The sequence below is a fragment of the Xyrauchen texanus genome, chromosome 50 (genome assembly GCF_025860055.1).
Source record: "Xyrauchen texanus isolate HMW12.3.18 chromosome 50, RBS_HiC_50CHRs, whole genome shotgun sequence".
Classification (NCBI taxonomy): Eukaryota; Metazoa; Chordata; class Actinopteri; order Cypriniformes; family Catostomidae; genus Xyrauchen; species Xyrauchen texanus.
The window spans coordinates 14491761-14516852 of record NC_068325.1 but is presented as its reverse complement, the minus strand read 5'-3'; the positions used below and the strand labels follow the sequence as shown (position 1 = coordinate 14516852).

The window sequence follows — 25092 nt, the reverse complement described above, 5'->3', positions numbered from 1 at the left end:
AAGAGAACAGAGGAAGTATTGTAAACAGTTACTGGTTCAAGCTGTGGCACTGAAATAGTGGATTTGTGCTTATATTGTGAGAGTGAGAGGGAGTGTGTGTTACCTGTTGCGTGAGTGTTCAGACGTGTCTGACGGAGAGCGTTCTGGGATGGACAGAGAGGTGGTAGAGGACAGCGTGGTTGCGATGGAGGCTGTGGTGGCATCCTCAAATGAAGGAGGGGTGCAGGGGAGCTGCCGACCTGAAATGAAGAATAAGACAGTCAAAGAACAGCAAATAATTTATCAAATGATTGTGGAATGATTGTGGGATTGGTGGTCTGTTGAGGGACATGATGGCGCCAGGTTGTTTACCGGCTTGCAGTCATGGCCAACGTGACTTATCTATGTTACGCTATTTTTTATCTTTGTCATTGGCTTTATTTCTCGCACGGTTTGCTGTGTTCTGGTCTATGATCGCTTGGCTCTTTTAAATTTACGAACGGAGGTAACTGACTGTTTGATACGCGATCCCAGTGTCAACTGGTGGTTCCCTTCTCATGATGCGCCGGTCACGCTGACGCAAGTCTGCCACCTGCCTGGGTGTATGTGCTTGCGGAGGAAACAGCGAAGGAGGCGTCGAAAGCAGGCTGGACGATTAGTGAGGTCGAAGAAGTGGCAAAGGATTACTTTCTTCTCATCTGTGGCCTCAGTGCGGGATGGTGTTGAAGTGCTGCCGACTCTGAGGGGTTCATATTTGGTGCCTGTATATCCAACTTCATCTGGATCAGGGTGGCGACCATCGCGGACCGTGGTTTCGAGGTGGCGGCATGAAGGCCGCGGTGCTAACCTAAACAACCTACATACCCTGGGTAGCGGTAGGTCGGGAAATACATATGTGACTTCTCATCTTTCGTCTGACTCTATCTCTGTGACAATGGCTTTGATCAATGCAAGATCTCTCTCTAACAAGTCTTTTATACTGAACGATCTTTTTCTCTCTCAGAAATTGGATTTTTTATTTGTTACGGAGACTTGGCTCAGCAACGGCGACATGGATCCTATTTCAGAACTTTTACCTCCCGACTGTAGTTATTTTAGCTCACCTAGGGCAGTCGGTAGGGGTGGGGGCCTTGCAGTTATTTTTAAAAACAAGTTCAAATGCAGGTTTCTGTCCACCGAGGCGTTTTTTACATTTGAAGCTCAGCTTATTATGCTGAACTCATTTAAATCTGTGTTATGTGCCCTCATCTACAGACCACCGTATTATAACAAAGATTTTATAAATGAGTTCTCAGATTTTTTTATCTGCTATTATTCCTTAACATTAAGAGCTCAGATAACATTTTAATTTTGGGGGATTTTAATATTCACGTGTGTTGTCCTTCGAGACCACTGGTCAAAGAGTTTGTTAATTTATTAGATTCTTTTGGTTTATTTCAGAGTGTTGCTGGCCCTACACATATATGTGGTCATACCCTTGATCTGGTTTTTCTATCAGCAATGTGCAAATTGCTGACACTGTGTTCTCAGACCACAAGACTGTTATTTTTAACCCACATTTTTCATGCAGTGATCAAGTTAATGATGGCCCTGTTGCTGTCACATCTCGTTTTATCACTCCCTCTACTGCTAGTAGTTTTTCAGCTGCTTTTAATGTTTCTCCACTGAAATCACTGCTGGAGTCTCCTTTTTCTGATATGGGGCCTGAGGATTTGGTCTCCCAGTTCAACTTGTCATGTTCTGGCATCTTAATACACTGTGGCTCCATTAAAAATTAGGAAGAAAAAAGTCAAGGCTCAGCCCTGGTTGAATAGTAATACCCGTGCTCTTAGGCAGGAGTGCAGGAAGGCTGAGCGAAAGTGGCTTAAAGATAAACTACAAGTGTCCTATGAAATTTTGAGAGACTGTTTGACTAAATTTCAAAGAGCAGTTAAATTAGCCAGATCAAGCTATTTTTCTAATATCATTTCAAAGAACTGTCATAATGCTAAAGTTCTTTTTCTACTATTACATCATTTCTTCATCCAGTTGCCCTTACTCCCATCTCCCTTCGGTGGACACATGTGAGCAGTTTTTAACATTTTTTACTGTTAAACTTTCTGGTATACGCTCACAGATCTTACCTGCTAGTAATGATCCTGTTACCTATCCTGTTCCGCAAAATCTATTGACCTGTTTTGTACCTGTGTCCCTGTCTCAACTCAAACATATAATTGCACATATGAAGCCTACTGGTTCTATGTGTGATGTTATTCCATCCACTTTGTTTAAAGAGGTGGTGGAATCAATTGGTCCAAGTGTGTTATCGATTATTAACAGTAGCCTGACCACTGGTATTGTTCCCAACTGCTTTAAGCATGCTGTTATTCAGCCTCTTCTTAAGAAAGCAAACCTTGATTCATCTGATATGAACAGCTTTAAACCTATATCAAAATTATCCTTTATGTCAAAAATATTAGAGAAGACGGTGCTTGCACAATTAAATGATTTTTTAGCCATCAATAATTTGCTCGATCAATTTCAGTCAGGCTTCAGAGCTGGTCATAGCACAGAGTCAGCTCTGTTGAGAGTTTTAAATGATATTTTATTAGGTGTGGATTCTGGTAGTCCTGTTGGTCTTCTGCTGCTGGATCTTAGTGCCGCTTCGATACGGGTTGATCATGACATACTTATCAATCGCCTAAGAGACCAGGTTGGTATTCAGGGGTTAGCCTTGGATTGGGTCTCCTCATATCTCAAGGGTAGAACGATTTCAGTCTGTTTAGAGAACTGTTATTCATCAGTTGTTCCTTTAACATGTGGGGTTCCTCAGGGCTCCATTTTGGGACCCGTTTTATTCTCCCTCTACATGCTTCCGTTAGGAAAGATCTTTGAAAGGCATGGCATACACTATCATCTGTATGCTGATGACTCTCAAATTTACTTTCCTATTAAACATGGGAATCACCACTCTTTTGAGTCTCTGCATAAATGCATGGCCGATGTGAAGTGTTGGCTGGCAAACAACTTTCTTCAATTAAATGAGGATAAGTCAGAGTTTATTGTTTTTGGTCAAAGGGATGTGACTTAAATTTAGAAAGAAATTTGTCACTGCTTCCAGGAAAAAACTTCCCTATGTAAAAAACCTGGGTGTTATATTCGACTCTGAGCTCAAGTTTGATCGACAAATAAATGCTGTTGTTAAAAATAGTTTTTTCCATCTTAGAACTATGGCAAGGTTGAAGCCCATCCTTTCTTTTGATGATTTGGAGAAGGTTGTGCATGCCTTTGTGTCTTCTCGATTGGACTATTGTAATGCTTTGTATCTGGGTGTGAGTCAGGCCTCTCTCTCTCGCCTGCAGCTGGTCCAAAATTCAGCTGCTAGGCTTTTAACTGGAACCAGGAAAAGAGACCATATCACCCCAGTTTTGATTTCACTACATTGGTTACCGATCCAATACAGAATCAAGTACAAAGTGTTGATGTATGTGTTTAAGGCTCTTCATGGTCTTGCACCTGAGTACATCTCTGCCTTAATAAGTTTGAATCAACCTTCAAGGTCTCTCCGCTCTAGTGATCAGCTGTGTCTGTCAGTTCCTCAATCTCGCCTAAAAACTAAAGGTGATAGAGCTTTTGCGGTGGTAGCCCCTAGACTTTGGAATGAGCTTCCATTGGTCATAAAATCATCTCCGTCTCTATTCTCTTTCCAGGGTGCCTTAAAAACGTATTTATTTTCCCTAGCTTTTAATTAATTGCATTATAATTTGTACAAGGTAGATTTTATCTTATTCTTGTTTTATAGGTTTTAAATGTTTTTTTGCATTCTTAAGCTGTATTAATGTGATTTTATTTATTTTGTATTACTCCATGTACAGCACTTTGGTACCCAGTGTGGTTTTTGAAAGTGCTTTATAAATAAAATTGAGTTGAGTTGAGTTGAGTTGAGTTGGAATGATTCAGTAGAATAAAAAAAAACATAAACTCAACCATAATACATTATACGTTTGAAAGTAGACAACCTGAGAAATGTAATAAATATGTACACCAATATTAAGTAAAATATTGTTATTTGAGTGATGTTAATATATGAAAGGATATCGATTTCAAACCATGCACTATATATTGTGTACTTGACATATATACTATACTTCACATGATATATATGTATTTCATTTTCTTCTGTATTTGTGAAAACATAGTTTTTTTCCAATTCAGATAGACAGATAGATAGATAGATAGATTGATTGATTGATAGTCAACAAACAGACAGACAGATAGATAGATAGATAGTCGACAGACAGACAGATATATAGATAGATAGATAGTTGACAGACAGACAGACAGACAGACAGACAGATAGATAGTCGACAGACGGACAGACGGACGGACGGATGGACGGATGGACACTTTGTATCTTACCATTGTCATCCAGTGTAGGGAAACTACGTGCTCCTCTCAGGTCGTAGATGTTCTCATCTCTCACAAAGGGCAGCTGGCTGGCCGACCAGGCAGCCCCAGGGCCACTGTATCTGGCCAAAGCCAGACCCCCACGACCCCTTTTCGATGGAGAGGATTTCAACGCTGAAAAAATAACTGGTTTAAAAAATGCACTTGAAAGTAAAAACCAAGTTCAATATCGTTGTTGATTAAAGTCTCTTATTGCTTCATCATCATCATTACTTTGTCGTAGATTGTGAAATAATATCTGTGTAATTTAGTGGTATAAAATCAAGTTAGAATGAGTTGACTCACAGGAAGTCTTCCTGAATACAGTAGTGCTCATGAATCTGAAGAATCTGTCAGCATAGAAAGAAGGTCTGTGAACGGACACTGTGTCCTAAATGAAAAAAGAGCAAGAAAACAAGAGAGAGAAAATCTGAATAACAAAACAATCTGAATAGCTTGAGTATATTCAATCCATTTTCATTTGACCAAATGGGAAACTACAGTCTCTTTAATTCTAATATGTTTCATGCAAGCTTAAAGGAATGTTCAAGGTGTAAAATAGGTTCAGCTCTATCGACGGCATTTGTGGCCTGCTGACGATAACTACATACAATAATTTCGGCTCATTTGTGAAAACAAATGAAAAACACACTTACAGAATCGGTTAAAATAAGGCTAAATACACACTCTTTCGAAAGTATAGCCACAAGCTTAAAACATTCTGTGTGTTAACATGAAAATCACTTACTAACCTTGTCTGTGCAAAGTTATATCCAATCTTTCAACTCATGTCATGACTATGCAAAGCCAGTAAACACTGTAGCTTTTGCATGAAGTGCGCAAGGATACCAGAAAGTGACGGTTTACACTCAGAACAGCAATGCCACTATTAAAAAGACACTTTACACAACTTTACAGCTCAAATAATACACATTTCTGTGTGGAGGATCTTATATAGAAGCTTTAACCAAAATACAAGTTACACGTTTCTGCTTTAAAATCCTCCGAAATGTCTTGGTTTATAGAATTACATTGTAAGTGTATTACAGTATAGGCTATTTTTGCATTGTACTAAACCCTGAGCATTTCTTTACACCACACATAAAAATCAATATTTGACAAAACGTTTAAGACTTGACATCATACTCTCAACATATGGTCACCAGGCGAAAAATGACATTCGTATTCATATATTCCTCATGTTCAGTTTCACTGTGTTTGCACGCTCATTAATTATTCCTGGTGTCATCAGTCAGCACTTGCTCATTTACATTTTCCACTGCCAGCTGACGTGATTCACATATATTTTTTCCAGTTCTATAAATTACTTAATTAGCATGCAAATAAATCTTGAGCTGTAGACAGATGCGTCAGAGGCAGGAATAGAGAAACCTCCGTCACTGATTCTGATGGGCAGTCTCTTTTCAAACAGCTGAGCTGAGGGAAATGTACTCCTAAATGCCCCAGCTGAGGGGCGAGCGAAAAAATAAGAGTGTGGACAAATGTGTGCTTCCCTCATGACTAATAATAGCACACAATGCCAAATCCGCTGAGAAAATGGCCCAAAATTAGTGCACATTTTATAAGCGCTTCCTCTCAGAACCAGTAATTCTCACTAAACTTTATTCATTTGAATGTACTGGAGCAGGTCTTGCATTATTGATGTGAAAATAAAGGAAGAGGAAGGAATTATGGTGGAGGTCGAAGACCACAGAGTCTCAAAACACAGCTGGATGGTAAGAGCTTCATTTGCCAAAAGCTTTTTCATTCAGAATGACAGTACGTTTAAGGAATAGTTCAGACTGTTAGTAATTAATAGTGCATAATACTCACCCCATCATGGACTAGAGCCTTCCAAGTGTGCTCTAATTTCTTTATTAACCTAAAAAGAAAAGATAAATGTCAAACATTGCAGTTCATAGTGCTCCTAAATCATACTGGCAGCAATGAATCACACATTTCATGATGTAAATTGTTAGTGAGTTGGATGGGTTGACGCAAGCACCTGTAAGACTGCAGAATGTCGATGATTCCGATGTACAATAACAGACGATCTCCTTTACCATTGATTGCAGGAATACCACCCATCCTGAGGGGAAAAATAGATGGAAATAAATACATTGTAAACCAAAATGTACAAACCTTTCTGAGTAATAACAAAAAATCTTTAGGTATAATTTCGGGGGCAAAATTGCTGATAAGTGTCTCCCGCCATAAACTAAATCTTTTGGAGACATTATCAAAAGGACTAATGGTCTGAAAATAAATGAAATGTTGTGTTTATCCACTTTTTAAAATGAAAAAAGTTAGAGTTTAGGTATAGGGTTAATGATTGGGTTATGGTCAGTCTGTAGTAGTTAGAATTATAAAGAGCTTATTTGAAAAAATAAATAAAATAATTAATTGATGTAGTTAATTAAATTATTTAAGGACTTTCAATAGGAAAGTCCTCAATTAGGTAAACGTGTTGTTGTGTACATGTGTGCCGGTTTGCTTTTTATATTAAATTACTTAGCTAAATCTTTCTTTCTTTTACTGAACATAATCAAAGATTTTTAGAAGAATATTTCAGCTCTGTAGGTCCATATAATGAAAGGGAATGGTGACCAGAAATGTGAAGGTTTAAAAAGGTTATAAAGGCAGCATAAAATTAATTCATATGACTCCAGAGGTTAAATCCATATTTTTACAAAATGCAGAAGTGATATGATAGGTGTGGGTAAAAAACAGATCAATATTTAATTCCTTTTTTACTATAAATTCTCCTCCTGGCCCAGAAGACAAATGTAAAAGTGAAAGTGGAGATTGATTAAAAATGTACTTAAATATTGACCTGTTTTTTTTTTTTATCATAATGCTTCTGATGATATGGATTTAACCGCTGGAGTCGAATGGATTACTTATATGCTGCCTTTATGTGCTTTTTGGACCTTGAAAGTTCTGGTCACCATTTACTTGCACTGTAAGGACCTACAGAGCTGAGACTTTCTTCTAAAATCTTTGTTTGTGTTCAACAGAAGAAAGAAAGCCATACACGTCTGGGATGGCATGAGGGTGAGTAAATTATGAGATAATTTTCATTTTTGGGTGAACTATCCCTTTAAGGCTAAAGTATACATCAGTTTTCCACATGCCAGTACGTCTTGAGCACATTGCTAGTGGCATAAATGTAGTCATCAGCACAGCCTAGTTTTTCTAGACACATCGAAAGTCCATGTCTTTGCGCCACAGTCGCCTTTTCAGTAACTGTGTGAATGTTTTGAAGATGCCTGTTTGGGCTTGCGGTCAAAAAAGTATACTTTGAAAGGTTAAAGCACTTGACTGTGCACAAGACGGCAAAACATCACATGGAAAAATGAAGTATACTCTAGCTTTTAGACAGATGTGTCCTCTTAATTTAACTGCCACTGGTATACATAAAAGCATCCCTATTATACATAAAAGGATCCCTAATATATGTCCCTAAAGTATGGACTAAATTCATCCCCTCACGTGTCTTCAGTGTCGATTTCTTCTCCACAGGCAGACGCTCCCTGAATGGACTCCATGGCAGTGGAGTAGAGCGCCTTCTGTGCCAGTGGCCTCTTTTCATCACTGTTGCCCTGAGATCCCTCCATCTGTTGCTCTTTCTCTGCCAGATCAATGTTATGAACACCTAGCAGCAAACTGTAATCCATAATCTTAAAACTTTCCAATACCTAAGAAAACACAAGAAAACACATGAATTACCTGTCCACTCTAAACACACAGCACACCTGCATCAGTCCAAGACCTTACCAAACAGTCCCTCTGTAATGTCTTCACCAAGGCACTGTAAGTGTCTGTATCCAGCATGAGTCCATCTGGCATATCCTGCATGAAATCGAGGTCTTTGAAAGTGGGCTTTGCCTTTTCCCGCTCTTTCTTGGAGGCCCGTCGTTTGTAGGTAGATCCCTTCAAGTCGAATTTGAGGTGCATACGCACCACCCTGGGCAGCACATTGTTCATCACCACCATTCGAATGTTCTTCCCGCCCGATTGTACACAGTACAGCCCGAAAAACTTGGGCAATAAAGTGCGAGGATTCTGATTCAAGTTCTGTTGGACATAAACGCAGTATTATCAAATGCACAATCAATAGAGTACAGAAAATATACATTGAAACTAGGGCTGGGAAATTTAACGTGTTAATCTCTGCGATTAATAGTTGACTGTTTAACGTGTTTAATAACTGATTTTAATTAGTTTGGAATTTTTATCTACTAAAAACACCACAAAACAAACAAAACAGTGAGGCAGATCTCAACCGGTCATGTCAACCCTTCAAGATGTTGTGGCCGAAAAAGTGACCAAAACATCCAGGAGAAATAGAAAGAGAGCCAGATAGAGTTAAAAACAGTGAAAATACTATGTAGGCCATGAACAGGCAAAAGTCAGCATTGTTTCGTGCTATTGCTGAACAACGACTGACCCGTCACCATTTATGAGCTCATTAGTTACAGCTGAATGGATGGAACAAGCCAAGCCACTAGTTAAAGTCTGCTGACATTGAGAACCCATTCAAGCTACAACTAAAAAAATAATGAAATGTTCTTTTGGAAATCTAACCTCTTTTTGTCCTGTCGAATAAAATGGCTCAATGGAGAAAGGGATCCAAAACGAACACGATTTGAATGCAAATTTTTCCATCTTATTTTGTTATGCAGGTGAATAGAACACATATTGCCTAAGGGGAGAAATTTGCTCAAAATAGCCTGTTGGGTAATCAGTAGTGTTGTTGTTTAACCAGACAGTTGATTGAGAGTTGGGTTTTCACACATAGAAAAAGAATAACAACAGAAATTGTTGCATGTTGCTTATCTTAAAAAGCAATCCGAAGCATTTTACCATAGCCAGGCTTCATACAAGCATCACTGAATGAAAATCAAGGACTTTCAAGTACTTTTTCCAGCACCAATTTTTGGTTAATTCAAGTGAGAGAACTCAGCTCTTTCATATAATTCAGATTCCAACTTGTATTATGAGTGAGTGAAGGTATTTACGACCCTGATAGCACAGGTACATTATCCAGACGTCTATTTGATGTGCATGTTTCCATCTGGAACACATTTTACACATTTTTTAGGTTGTTTACTCATCTGCAATATGTCAATTTCCTCTCGAATGTCAATAAGATATTCAGCAGATGTCTTCAATACGTTGATGATTTAAACAATTTCTAAATCTGATCTTTTAAGGAGGTTAGCAGATGTATATTAGATTGTGATGTTTTCCAGATGAAAAGATCTAAAACAGACATCTCGGAGATGTATGTGTACTATCTGGGTCCAATATGGTGCGAACAGACCATTAACAATGTATAAAAGAGGTAACCAGCCAGGAAAAGTAATGTGCTATATATATAGTATTTGAAAGTGTTTTATTTGAAGAAAACTCATTTTATTTATTTTATAATTCATTTGTTATCAATTTTATAATCACATTTAAGCTTTTAAAAAATTTACAAATTCTACATTATATTAATTAGTTTTATGAAATTGAATATATAATACTGAAATAAGCTGTCACTGTTTGAATTAATGTGTACAATTTCCAAGTATTCAGATTGAGTATACATTCATTTGAATAACAAGCGCTAAAATGGTACTGTTTCTTTAAGAATAGCAGCAATTAAAAGATACATTATTCAATTTAAGTAGTTAAATTGTTTTCCCTCCCCTTTTCGGCATGCCCAATTCCCAATGTGCTCTAAGTCCTCGTGGTGGCGTAGTGACTCGCCTCAATCTGGGTGGCGGAGGACGAATCTCAGTTGCCTCCGCATCTGAGACCGTCAATCCACGCATCTTATCACATGGTTTGTTGAGCAAGTTACCACGGAGACAAACATGGGTGGAGGTTTCAATCTGTTCTCTGCGGCATTCACACACAACTCACCACGCACCCCACCGAGAGCGAACCACATTATAGTGACCACGAGGATTACCCCATATGACTAGCAACCAGGCCAATTTGGTTGCTTAGGAGACCTGTATGGAGTCACTCAGCATGCCTTGGATTCAAACTCACGACTCCAGGTGTGGTAGTCAGCGTCTTTACTCACTGAGCTACCCAGGCCCCATAGAGTTTTATCATTACTGGACACAAATTACATGGAAGAAATCATGCATTTTAATTTCAAACACTTTTCAACGAAACAAGCTGATTTTCCAGGTTTTCCAGTACTTACATTTCTAAAAGCACTTAAACCTGGTAAGAACCCTGTGTAGCGAAAAAAATGAAAACAGTACAGGTGAGCCGATATATCAGCTAATTATTGCCCATTTTAAGACTATTGGCAAGAATGCCGCTTGGCCAATTAACAGACATTTTTGCTTTATTAGTCGACTGACAGTTAGGTTTCGGGTTGGGGTTTTGATTACAGGGTAGGGTTAATAAAATATGCAGTCCTGTTGACTGTATAACATTATTTTCAACTAAAAATACAACTCTCTTTTGGCACCTCCCTGTGGACATTTCACCCGTAAGCTGGAGCTCACGCGTGCCCATACATTCAACAACACTTACACTTTTGGCCACTGGGGGCAGAGTTTAAATATCAGTAAGCACAGACCAATTTCAGCAGCAGAACTTTTGACCTACAGTTGCCAAATTCACAGTGATATCAGTAAAAAAATACATTAAACAGAAAATTAAAGAAAGTATTTTTCGAATTTGGACACCCTGCTTTCTAGATTTCAGCATCTGCCATTGAAAACTTGTATTGTTCAACCACTAGTTTGAAATTCATTAGCCAAAGTGCAGCAACTCACCATATAATATCCAGGCAGAAGCTTTTGCAAAAATTCTGCCTCCTTGTGCATTACTGTCTTGATGATAAACTCATCATCCTTGGTGACGTAGAAGACAGAGCCACTGGCTCCAGGATTGGACAACTCGATCAGTGGTTCATTACAGAGCGAATACTATATGTGCACACAAATATTCATATAGACATGAACAACTTTCAAAGATTTCAGATGAATATTAGTTGAGTGACAACATTTGAACTAAAAGCTGATAATTCTCACCAAATAGTCATCTGGCCGTATCCCGAAGAGCTCTCTGAAATAACGAAAGGCTACAGGAGCGTATGTTTTGAAACGGAAGTCTGGGTAATGATGGGCTGGCGTCAGGTTGCTCCCTTCACTAAGACAAACAAAGAGGGGATATTTAATTGCATGTAAAACATCACATCCACCCTCAACAACAGCTGCGTGTTCCTCAGACAGAGGGCTAACCTGGGGAAAAAGATGCTCTCCACCACATAAAAATCCTGCATAAGCACGTCCCTTTCAGGCTTGGAACTCAAATTCCCGACCGTGTAACCAATGCCTAGCTGAATGGCCCCTTTGAGTGCTGATGATGTGGTCTATAAAAGAAGACAGACAGATATGGATGACAAAAGGTACTCTTAAAACCCCAAAACCGAACTTTCAATCTTTGAGGCTATTTTGGGGGTGAAGGTTTTAACTAAACATTATTTGTAGCGCAAAACTCGTTCTTCAAATGCCACCTTTTGAATAAATGAACAACGAACAAGCCTGAAGAGCGATATAAGTCTCCGAAATAGAATTAATGAATCAAATAGAATGGAAAAGAAATCAAAACAGCCCTATTTATGAAGGCACAGCTCTTTTATACCAGCACCAAAATATTCTACATTTTATTAAGGGTGCATATGTGCATACAGCACCTTCTTGTAAGTGGTCTCTCCAGATGCGTCCACTCCTCTGTGTCCGATCTTCTTCCCGTGGGCTGGCTGGCCTGAAGAGCTTCCTGGCATCTAGCAGAAAGAGAGAAACATTGACCTAAACCACTGATGTTCTCCATTCATACCAAAAGAACAAGTGCAACTGCAAACCCTGTGTGAGCTGAGTTTCAACAGGTTCTCTTGCAGTCTTTTTGTAGATATTCTTGATATATGGTTAAGGAACGTACCTCTGTGATGAAAGTCTTTTTCATTGCAGAGTCTAGGAAACAAAGAGAAGAGATGAATTAATTGGTACAGTCAGTGTTTCCTAAGGAGTTATGCTTTTGCAGTGGGGAGCCCATGCACATTTATCTAAATAAAACAGTAATAATTGGTAGGATATTTTAATGTTTAACCTTATATTTTATTTTAATGTTAATTTTAATTTTTTATTAAATGCAAATTTATATCTTTATTTACATAAAGGAATATTTCAGGTTTAATACAAGTTAAGCTCAATCGAAAGCATTTTCGTCCATCCTTATCCAAAATTGAGGTTACAGTGAGGCACTTACAATGAAAGTGAATGGGACCAACTTTTGAAGCGTTTAAGGCAGAAATGGGAAGCGTATTGCTTTAAAGTTGTTTAAATTTTACAGCTCAAAGTGTTTTGATGATTTAAAGACATTTTGGTGTTTTAGGGTTTAAAGAATTACATGGTCATTATGGGTGTAAACACATTGTACGATACAACGCTCACGATTTGATATAATATGCATAAATAAATACATAAGTGTGATTAAAATCAAGCAATGCAACATTAAGAGCTGCGAAACAGGCGGCGCTGAGCGCTCACAGGAAAACAGAGCAACTAGTCTACATAGGTGAGTTGAGAACTCAAAGACCGACGGCAAACAGCAAGTAGGTTAGAAAATTACAGCTTGTCGAATTTGCCAAACAACGGTGCCATGTCCCAGCGCTACAGTTAATCAAACATGTTGATTTAATTACACCAAAAATACCACGCAAATCCACGCAGCCTCTCCCAGCCAACACTAAGTGTGATAACATGCACAGCAAGACGCTCATAACTATTAAAAACCAGCTTATTTGGGGGCTTGGGTAGCTCTACAAGATGCTGACCACCACACCCGGAGTCGCAAGTTCGAATAAAGGGCGTGCTGAGTGACTCCAGTTAGGCTTTCCAAGCAATCAATTGGCCCGGTTGCTAGGGTGGGTAGAGTCACGTTGGGTTAACCTCCTTGTGGTCACTATAATGTGGTTCTCGCTCTCAGTGGGGCATGTGGTGAGTTGTGTGGATTGTGTGGATGCTGCGGAGAATAATGTGATAAGATGCGTGGATTGACGGTCTCAGACGTGGAGGCAACTGAGATTCGTCCTCCACCACCCGGATTGAGGCGAGTCACTACGCCACCACGAGGAATTAGAGCGCACTGGGAATTGGGCATGCTAGAGGAAAGGGGTAAAGCCAGAGGTCAGTTTCTCTCAATGCTTTTTTCTCCACTAACTATTGAAAGGAGTTTTTTCCTTTAAGACCTTAAGGCATGATTTTCTATAAAACTGCTTTGTAACAATGTGTATTGTGAAAAGTGCTATACATATTAAAATTACTTGAATGTAGACAACCTCATTATTCTGACATTTTTTTTTTTTAGGTTCTCTCATAACAATCTGCTGATAAATGCAGTGCTGTTGTTTAAGCTATTTTATTATAGCGCTCTGCCTTATGTTGCAAATGTCAGACACGGTTGTGTCACTTAAGATTTAAAATACATTTACGTCGAAGCCTTGAATAAGTTTAAGCGAAACAAAAAAACAAAAACATATTGTATCATTTCATGAGGCTTCTGCTTCGTATCATATCCTGAAATTTGTTTATCGTTGCTTACATGCTAATCATCATGGTAACGAAGTTGTATAATTGGATATAACTATACACATTAAAAGGTTAGTAAGTGATTTTAGCACACTAAAATCATGTTAACATGCATATTGTTTAGGTCATGTGGCTATAGTTTTGAAACAGTGAGTATTTTAACGTTTATGGATTGGCCCCATTCACTTCCATTAAGTGCCACACAGTAACACAGATTTTTGCTTTTTTTATAGAAAAAGTTTAAATAAATTTTTGTGGTAATGAACATTATGCCAGTGTTGTTTATTGAGCTTAACTTTTGAACCTGGAACATTCCTTATAGTTTCACAAACTTTTAATAAATACAAAACATGACTCCCGACATGACTAATATTGTGACTCAGTACTAAATGAGTCACTTTTCATTCAGTGAGTTTGTTCAGTGAAGGATTCTTTAGATTAATTCAATATACATTCAATATAATGGATAACTTGTCAGTTGATGAGTCATTTGGATCTATTCACTAAAAAAGTACCAGACCATAAGAGTAATTTGTTAATGAATCGGACTGTGCTCTGTTTTGTGTGCAACCAACAAACAAATGTTTTGGCATTATTTTGTGCTCTTCTTTTTATCCCATCACACTCAAACTGCAAACACACAACTCGGGTACAATATATATTTGCTGTGGCGCTGGAGATTCAGTCACAGCGGAGCTTCGCTAAATTTCAAGGGCAGAAATGACTCGCCCATCCACTAAATTACACATTGTTCTTCTTCCTCTCTTTTTCTTTCCATTCCAACGTCACTTTCCATTTCTACCAAATTATACTGACGTGCAAGTTTTGATGCTGACTACCACCCCTGGAGTCACAAGTTCAAATCCAGGGTGTGCTGAGTGACTCCAGTCAGGTATCCTAAGCAACCAAATTGCATGGGGTAACCTCCTCATGGTCGCGAATTGTGGTTCTTGCTCTCAATGGGGCACGTGGTAAGTTGTGTGTGGATTGCGGAGTTGCATTAGCCTCCAAATGCTGGGAGTCTCCGTGGAGTCATGCACAATGAGCCACGTGATAAGATGCGTGGATTGACATCTCAGAAGCAGAGGCAACTGAGACTTGTCCTCCACCACCCAGATTGAGGTGAGTAACAGTGCCACCACGGGGACCTACTATGTAGCGGGAATTGGGCATTCCAAATTGGGAGAAAAGGGGACAAAACAATTATACTGGCAAGCATCAGACAGACCCTAAAGAGTTTAGGAATAGACCCTCAAAGGCTGTGTTATGATTACTTGAGACATGCTCATCTGAAGTTATAAACAATGTCTAGACTTCAGAGTCAAGGTTTCATTATCCACTACAGCACAGACAGCATCAGCCAACACTTCATTATTCATTCTCTATTTACATTGCATTCCCTTCCCTCAAGCAGCTCTTCAGTAGCATCAGCAGCCAGTGTTAATACTGTTGTACTACTGAAATAAAAACAAAAAGTTATATAACTGGAAAAACTTAATTAAATAATATAATAAAAAAGAATATATATATATATATATATATATATATATATATATATATATATATATATATATATATATATATTTTATTTACATATAAATAATAAACAAATAAATACATTTACTGATAAACAAGAGTTCAGTTATGGAATTGTTGTGTAAAAATTCTAGACTATAATAAACCTGCCAGTAGCAGCCGTCAATGATGACTGAGTCTGTTGACAAAGACGGTTTGATAAAAAAATGTATTCACACTTCACAGTCAGCCAAGATGCATCTGATGCACACACTCCCATTCTGTCACGTTTCTCAGTTTCCATGGCATCCTAATCAAGGTCACCAAGCTTTCTCAGAGTTTGCATATGTATATGGCATCAATGGCCACATGCGGCTCTAAATTGGGCATTGGCCACTTGACAGCCCTGCTGAAAAAAACACAACTTTAACCACAGCTTAAACCAAACTAAACTGGTTTGAGTATCAAGCTTGGCCAATCACTGCATTTATGTAAATAAACATACCATTTTTCTTCTGAGCTGGGACATGACATTAAATCACCTCTTAACTTAGCCTCTGCAAAGTGTCAAGCCATAATTAAATTGAAAACGTATACAACAGGGCTCTAAATGTTGGGCTCACAACAATTCCAGTGCTAATGAGTTAGCATAACACCTCCTGAAATTCCACTGGCTCAGAATTGGTGTGATCACAGCCACTTCAAAAGGTGGAACCTGACACCTCAACCTAACATTCATTATATTTGACTAAATTTACCTATGCCATAGCATATACAGTAAATATGCTTACTTGAGGTGATGATCAATGATCTACAACAAGAGCCCAAAAGTGTGGTGATAGGTTAGAATGGACGACTAAATATCAGGTCCAGTTCTACAGGGGGTGTTCTCAATTCAACATTAAAGCACCCTCAATGGTAGACCAGGGCAAATTTATCCAAACAATTATCTCAAATTAATTTTCATTTTTGTTATACTAAGGTGAATATGGGCAAAGTAGGACACTTTTGAAAATTTAACTTTTCTTGACACTTTGAATTCTGATCTAAAAGACACATAACCTAAGATTATACCTTTAAACCTCAGTTGACCAAATCCCAGATTTAAGCAGTACTGGTAAAGTGGGACAGAGGAAAAATTATTCTCTAGAAAATATTTGAATCTATTTGAATACATTTTTATATTTTCTAAAACACTTTCACATCATAACATTATGTTAACTTATACTTTTTTATAACCTTAATAAGATTTACCTCAGATTTAATTTTCCATACCATTGCTTTCCCAACAGTGGTAATGAAATGAGCTCTGTCACACATCCCAAAGTAAAATCATCCATTTAAAACCTCAAAAAGGGATAGTTGACCCTAAAATGAAAATTATCTCATAATTTATTCACCCTCATGCCATCCCAGAAGTGTATGACTTTCTTTCTTCCATTGAACACAAACAAAGTTTTTTAGGAGAATATTACAGCTCTGTAAGTCCATACAACGCAAGAGAACAGGATCCAATCATGACCGATCATGATTTCAAGCTCGATTACACTTACTAGTAGAGTCCGCAGAGTGCTAGATATTGCTGGGGAAAAAAATCAAGTTTGAAATCATGACTGCTAAGGATACAGCTGATGTCATGATTTATAGAAAAAAGGACTTAAATATTGATCTGTTTCTCACCTATCATATCACCCTCTCTACTCTGGGCATCACAGGAACTGTGCTTGACTGGTTTAAGTCCTGTCTCTCAGGTAGGTCCTTCAAGGTAGCTTGGAGAGGTGAGGTCAGCTAATTACTTGTGTACCTCAGGGCTGAGTGCTTGGGCCACTTTTCTTCTCTATATACACAACATTACTGGGACCCATCATTCAAGCACATGGGTTCTCTTACCACTGCTATGCCAATGGCTCACAGCTCTACTTGTCTTTCCAGCACAACGACACCAAGGTGACTGCGGAGGCAACTGAGATTCGTGCTCTGCCACCTGGATTGAGGCAAGTTACTACACCACCACGAGGACTTAGAGCGCATTGGGAATTGGGCATTCCAAAATGAGGATTAAAATAAAATAAAATAAATTATATTCACCTTTAAGTTCCAAGGTTATGTTCTTGTAAATAATTAGGCAACTCGAGATGACAGTGATTTTACTATTTCAGACAAGTTCCTGGATCAACATACTTTGAAGGTCCTGGAACAACAATCTTCAAACACAGTCCTAACCCCATCCCTAACTCCTAACCCTTACGGTTAAGAAATTACGGTTATCATCCCAGCCCTGCTGAAAATAAATGTGTCAAAGTGGGTCTCTGCATCCTCCCATAGGAGATGCCCAACTATCTCCAAGCTGCCGATGGGAATTGAGTGTCTTCCAGCACCCTGGTCTGGTCTAAAGGCAAGCATATAAATGCTCCATCCCCTTCAGGGTGTCAGTGAAGGAGGCAAGGATTACAGACACACACCATTATGCAATTTCTGCTTGTTTTCCATTTCCCACTGGAGCTTGAAAACTCCCAACAGCTCGAGCTATTAGAATAACACAGGCTGTCTCGGCAGTAGAGGAAAGTGCACAGTGGAGTGTGTACATACAACTACCCTGTTTTAATAAGGGATACTGCCTCTATAGGCGATTGTGGCAGCGGGGGCGTGGTCAAGTGCCACAATTCCAGTGAGCACGAGGAGAGCGGCATAAAAGCAGACACAGAGCCTCCAGTCAGAGAGAGACGACAAGCAAACTCAGTGTTTGGCATTATATTGTGGGTGTGTTAGGAATACTGTAAAACCAAAGAGAATTAAAAGCTTACCTTGTGCTGAAGACCTGTTTCCTGTCCTCCTTCCTGTGAGAAGCTTTTCACTGGTGCCGAAACCCGGGACTTTAAAGGAAGCATGGAAAGTGGTCGCCCCATAGAGTCCTCCCAGCTGGCAGAAGTCCTCCAGTCCCTCGCGACGCTGCATCAAGGCCACCAGCAATCCCTGCTTGAGCTCCGGCAGGACCAAGATCGCCGGTTTTTCAAAATCATGCGGGCTCAAGCAGAGGGAGGCGTCGCCCACAACCGCGACCCCGGACACCCGCGCTACACTGCCCCCCCATGCTACAGAAGATGGGGGCAGCAGATGATCCTGAGGCCTTCCTCGATTTGTTCGAGCGCTCAGCAGAAATCTGGGGCTGGCCCCGCGAACAGTGGGCAGCCCGCCTGATTCCCCTCCTGTCCGGGGAAGCTCAACTTGCGGCACAGCAGCTGCCGGCGACGAACCTCCTGGCCTACACCGATCTGAAGAGGTCTATTCTGCAGCGGGTCGGTCGGAGCCCGGAAGAGAATCGCCAGCTCTTCCGGGGCATGAAACTAGGAATGTCCGATCGCCCGTTTGCGTTCGCTCAACGGCTCCGGGACGCCTGTCGGAGGTGGCTGCTCGCGGGGGACCGCGACGTCGAGGGAGTAATCGACCAGGTGGTACTGGAACACTTCGTTCAACGGCTGCCTCGGAAGACGGCGGGGTGGGTCCAGTGCCATCGCCCGGCGTCGCTGGAGGAAGCTGTTCGGCTGGCGGAGGACCACTTGGCGGCGATCCCGAGGGCGGACGAGCCCTCTTCTTCTTCGTCTCTCTCTATTTCCCCTTCCCTTGTGTCTGCCCCTGCCCTCGCCCCCTCCCCTATGTTCTCTCCTTCTGTTCTCTCCCCAGGGCCCGTTCCTGCCCCACGCAGGCGTGGAGGGTTCCAGAGACCAGCTTCCCGGCCTTGGGAGAATGTACCCTCCCATTCCCCGTCATTCAGCCGCTCTCCTCCTCAGGTGGGGGCGCCCGCCAGCACAAGTGCGGCCGCAACGCCTGGGCCGGCCTGTTGGAGGTGCGGAGACCCGGACCACTTCCGGGATCAGTGTCCACTAATGGAGGTGGGGACGGTGTTGCGGGTCTCCGACGTCCCGCAGGCTGCCCCCAATCGGGCTGGAGCATACCGGATTCCGGTAAGGATCGGGGGGGTATTTACCAAGCTTTGCTGGATACCGGCTGCAATCAGACCACCATCCACCAACGCTTGGTTCAACCCGGGGCTTTGGGTTTAGCTAAACTGGTGAGGGTGTGGTGTGTGCATGGGGATGTTCACAAGTATCCCATGGTGACTTTGGCGATTAAATTCAGGGGAAGAAACCATAGTGTGGAGGCAGCGGTTAGCTCCCGCCTCACTCATCCGCTAATCTTGGGTACTGATTGGCCGAGTTTTAAAGATATTTTAGAGGGTATTTGCGCGGATGGGTCCTGCATAAAGAGGTGTGCGGTGTGCGATGCTTTGGCAGGGGAGGCGGAGCCGGGGTCGTCCTCGGCTGCTCTGAATGACGAGGGAAGGGGTGAGGTGGCCACCCCTCCTCTCAGGGAATTCCCTGAGGGGGACTTCCCTCTAGAGCAGTCGCGGGACGAAACCCTTAAACATGCTCTTGATCAAGTGAGAGTAATTGATGGTCAACAGCTCCGGCCGGGCATCGCCATTTCATACCCATATTTTGCCTTGATTAAAGATCGGCTATATAGAGTGACGCAGGATGCTCAAACAAACGAGGAAGTGACACAATTATTGATTCCACGGAGCCGCCGGGAAATGGTTTTCCAGGCGGCTCACTATAATCCTATGGCCGGTCACCTAGGGGAACGAAAAACACTTCTCCGTCTAATAGCCCGTTTCTATTGGCCGGGAATTGGCGGTGACGTACGCAGGTGGTGTGCGGCGTGCCGTGAATGTCAGCTGGTAAACTCACCGGCCACCCCAAATGCGCCGTTGCGCCCTCTACCATTGATCGAAGTCCCCTTCGAAAGAATTGGGATGGACCTCGTCGGGCCATTAGAATGGTCAGCACGCGGACATCGCTTCGTGTTAGTCCTAGTGGATTACGCGACGCGATATCCGGAAGCAGTGCCTCTGAGCAACATCTCCGCACGTAGTGTTGCAGGGGCACTCTTCAAGATAATCTCCCGGGTGGGGATTCCGAAAGAAATCCTCACCGATCAAGGCACGACTTTTATGTCACGAACACTCCGCGAACTTTACGAGCTCTTGGGCATTAAATTGATTCGCACTAGCATTTACCATCCGCAGACTGATGGCCTAGTGGAACGATTTAATAAAACGCTCAAGAACATGATTCGTAAAATTCGTACACAATGACGCTAGAAATTGGGATAAGTGGCTAGACCCCCTGTTGTTTGCAGTACGAGAGGTCCCACAAGCCTCCACAGGGTTCTCCCCGTTTAAGCTGCTGTATGGGCGACGCCCACTCGGGGTCCTTGACGTCATCCGCGAAGCTTGGGAGGAGGGACCTTCTAATAGTAAAAATGAAATTCAGTTCGTTCTCGATCTTAGAGCAAAACTCCATACACTGGGGCGACTAACACAGGAGAATTTGCTCCAGGCTCAAGAACGCCAACGCCGGCTGTATGACAGGGGTGCTCGGCTACGCGAATTTGCACCGGGAGATAAGGTGCTTGTATTACTCCCAACATCGAGCTCTAAATTACTCGCCAAGTGGCAAGGACCCTTTGAGGTCACACGACGAGTGGGGGATCTCGATTATGAAGTTAAACGTACCGATAGAGGGGGCGCGTGGCAAATATACCATCTCAACCTCCTGAAATTGTGGAGAGAAGAGGCGGCCTCTGTGACATTGGCCACGGTAGTTCCGGAGAGGGCGGAGCTCGGACCGGAGGTAAACAAAGCTCGCAATCTCAACACCCCGGTTACTTGTGGAGATCACCTCTCACCGCGCCAACTCACAGAGGTTTCCGATTTACAAATGGAATTTGCAGATGTGTTTTCCCCTCTACCGGGTCATACAAACATCATACAGCACCATATCAAGACCGAACCGGGCCTGGTGGTACGTAGCCGCCCCTATCGCTTACCCGAACATAAAAAGAAAATAGTTCGGGAGGAATTAGATGCGATGCTTGATATGGGTGTAATAGAGGAATCCCACAGTGATTGGTCCAGCCCGGTTGTTCTTGTTCCGAAGAGCGACGGGTCTGTTCGATTCTGTGTGGATTATAGAAAAGTCAACGCGGTGTCTAAATTTGACGCATACCCAATGCCCCGTGTTGATGAACTGCTCGATCGGTTAGGTACTGCTCGATTTTATTCGACCTTGGATTTAACAAAGGGTTATTGGCAGATCCCCTTGACACCAATGTCCCGTGAGAAAACAGCCTTCACAACGCCATTTGGATTACACCAATTTGTGACGCTTCCTTTCGGTTTGTTTGGGGCTCCGGCCACGTTTCAGCGACTCATGGATCGGATCCTCAGACCTCACACCACGTACGACGCTGCCTATTTAGATGATATTATCATTTATAGCAATGATTGGCAGCGGCACATGCAACATCTGAGGGCCGTCCTGAGATCGCTGCGGCGGGCGGGGCTCACAGCAAACCCTAAGAAGTGCGCGATTGGGCGTGTGGAGGTACGGTATCTGGGGTTCCACTTGGGTCATGGCCAGGTGCGTCCCCAAATTGATAAGACCGTGGAGATTGCGACTTGCCCTAGACCTAAGACCAAAAAGGGGGTGAGGCAGTTCCTGGGGTTGGCTGGCTATTATAGAAGGTTTGTGCCTAATTATTCGGACGTCACCAGCCCGCTGACTGACCTCACTAAAAAGGGGCTCCAGATCCGGTTCAATGGTCGGAGCAGTGTCAACAGGCGTTTATGCAGATTAAAGCTGCACTTTGTGGGGGGCCGCTTCTTCATGCACCTGACTTCTCTCTCCCTTTTGTTTTGCAGACGGACGCTTCAGACAGAGGGCTGGGGGCCGTACTCTCGCAGGTGGTGGAGGGGGAGGAGCGCCCAGTGCTGTACATTAGCCGGAAACTCTCTTTGAGGGAGACCAAGTACAGCACCGTGGAGAAGGAGTGTTTGGCCATCAAGTGGGCGGTCCTCACCCTCCGGTATTACCTGCTGGGGCGGGCCTTCACCCTCTGCTCGGATCACGCCCCACTCCAGTGGCTCCACCGCATGAAAGATACTAACGCCCGGATCACCCGTTGGTACCTGGCTCTCCAGCCCTTTAAATTCAAGGTGGTCCACAGACCGGGGGTGCAGATGGCTGTCGCCCTCTTAATTAAAAGAAGAATTAAAAGCTTACCTTGTGCTGAAGACCTGTTTCCTGTCCTCCTTCCTGTGAGAAGCTTTACAGCGATATAAGTAGGGTAAAAATAATATTTCAAAGTATTGCAATGTTTTACTCCACAATAATGTATTTTACGGTTTGTACAGGCAAGGATCGATATTATAAGTTATATAATTCAAATTAATATTTTTGGGAAAAGAGCAAATGTTTAAGAAGACTAAAGAGGTGTGGTCATTCTAGACTTCCATTAATTTTGATTCATACTCTTGATAAGCATGATGTTTAGTTCAATGAAGATGAATAAGATCACAATATATCCATTTTGAATCGTAATACACTAAACTAAACAAAATTGCAATATTATCATAATGCAAACTAAATATTGATAAAATATCACCAGATCTCTGCTAATTCCTACCCCTAATAGACAGCCATAACACTACATGTCTTTAATGAGCTTTTGAATAGTGCCTAGAGGTTGATTATATATGTAACTCATGGGATGCTATTTGTAACAAGACTCTGTCTTGTTGAATCAATAAGATTCTTTAATTGTGTAAATTCACCACCATTACATGACGATAATGAAGTGGGCGCTTGAGATGGCCCATTTGGTGGTAGTAACCTCAAAGTCAATTTATAATTAATTACAATAAAGCATCTCAGCATTCACTGGTTTTCACAATCTCAGCATTCATTGGGTCAGTGCTTTCCGTAATGAGTTGAGTGTCTCTGTGTGAGTTTTATACATAAGCTATACGACAGACACTAATCCATAAAAGCAATGCAGTTTTATCATTCAGATGGACATAAATGGGTTCGTTAAACGTATTTACATAAGATGCTGAGAAATATCATCCTGTAAGTAGTGGTGCTTTCTTGCCAAGGCAAGCATCACTATTAATGTTGTTCAGACATGCTGTGTTCCAGACAAATTCAGAGTTGGGAATCTTCGAGTTGAAATCGTGATCTCAAAGCAGTCAATAATACGTACATCACAGTCAAATGAAAACAAAATCAGATAGAGCCAACACAACAATATGATTGGTCATGGGCAACATAAAACTATTTTGTGTTTGCAGCCGGCAAAAAGCGATTTCCAGTAAAATAACGAAACTTTCTGAAAACATGATACGTTTACTTGAGAAACAAAATGACAAAAGATATTTGATCTTGTTTACAGAGAACACATACAATTTAGTAACATTTATGGTTATAATAATCATTTTTTATTTATTTTTTCTATCCCATTGGAAGATTGTTTTAAGCATAAACCCCACTAAATTTAGTTTTATTTCTCTGAAAACAAGACTTAATATCTTGTGTCGTCCAACTTCCGAAGCAATTTATTTTACTTTTTACCGGAAAATAAGACAAAAATGCTCATTAAGAAAAATAAATTTGCCCCAGCACAAATCCTATGAAATTGCAGAAGGAATAGCATATTATGGCCATGTATAGCATGTTAGCGTATTAGTGCAATGAATTCAGAATGTAATCAAGACAAATTTCTACTGCATATACAGTATATTACTTTAAATCATCATCAAGTGATTACTGACCTCATGTGAACTCTATTCATTTTAATATCAAATTAGTTGATTTTTAACATTGCTGGCAAAAAAATGCTTCTCATTTCTCATGTGACTTATCTTGCACCATTTATATTTTTCTAACACTCAAACTTACGATTTTCGTGAAGATATAGTGGAAAAATCACTTAGACTTACATAGAAGCAACCTGCACCATATTTAGGGATCAGAATATCATTAAGATATTCTGGGGGTTGGCTCTTTTGACTTGAGCCAGTAAGCAACCACCTAGCAACACCTTAGCTACCTCCAAGAACACCCTAGCAACTGCACAGCAATGCCCTGGCAACCACCTACAACACCCTAGCACTGTGGTCATACTTTGTGGACAAACACCACCCACATTTTCTTCAGAACATTTTTAAATCTACCTAATTCTGTTCAATTAATGAAGAGACTTGTCTTTTAGGAATGTGGGCATATACACTGGAAACACTATACTACAGTAAATCTGCAATGAATCACATTACATTTATTTCAAAGAGTGGGTCCATCTCACTTCAAGTGAAGAATTTACTCACAGGTGAGACCTACTGAGAGACCCCATGAACATGTTACATGTGATTGCATGTTCTACAACACTCAGCATGGTTTACCACACCCATCTACACAAGAGACACAAGGGAGTAAACCAATGAAAACAGGAGGATGTCCAGGCAGGAGATGTCAACACCATGGAATTAGGGAGGAAGTGTACCGACAATGTTTGGATACAGTTTTTTGGGGATTAGAGACTGGACACAGCTTTTTTTCCTGTGTTGGCCAACGCATGGTGTCATTGTACATACATTACGTGTGCTCATACATTGCTCTGGCGGTTACAAACCTCAGATCAAAAGAGGGAAATTTATTTTTTTAGGCGTGAC

General features: G+C 41.2%; 1 protein-coding gene across 2 annotated transcripts in view; it reads right to left on the bottom strand.

The window, feature by feature from the left end:
* The window catches only part of pip5k1ca (phosphatidylinositol-4-phosphate 5-kinase, type I, gamma a), a 39907-nt gene that overhangs the window by 12460 nt on the left and 2355 nt on the right, over positions 1–25092 (bottom strand). For both annotated transcript variants that reach the window (XM_052124530.1, XM_052124531.1), the window contains exons 2-13: positions 12361–12392; positions 12116–12205; positions 11661–11791; positions 11451–11568; positions 11193–11345; positions 8182–8481; positions 7897–8102; positions 6410–6493; positions 6238–6286; positions 4711–4795; positions 4378–4539; positions 104–239 (exon numbers count right to left, since the gene is read on the bottom strand). In XM_052124530.1, the coding sequence (XP_051980490.1) occupies positions 104–239; positions 4378–4539; positions 4711–4795; positions 6238–6286; positions 6410–6493; positions 7897–8102; positions 8182–8481; positions 11193–11345; positions 11451–11568; positions 11661–11791; positions 12116–12205; positions 12361–12392 (1546 nt within the window). The remainder of the gene's footprint in view (positions 1–103; positions 240–4377; positions 4540–4710; positions 4796–6237; positions 6287–6409; positions 6494–7896; positions 8103–8181; positions 8482–11192; positions 11346–11450; positions 11569–11660; positions 11792–12115; positions 12206–12360; positions 12393–25092) is intronic.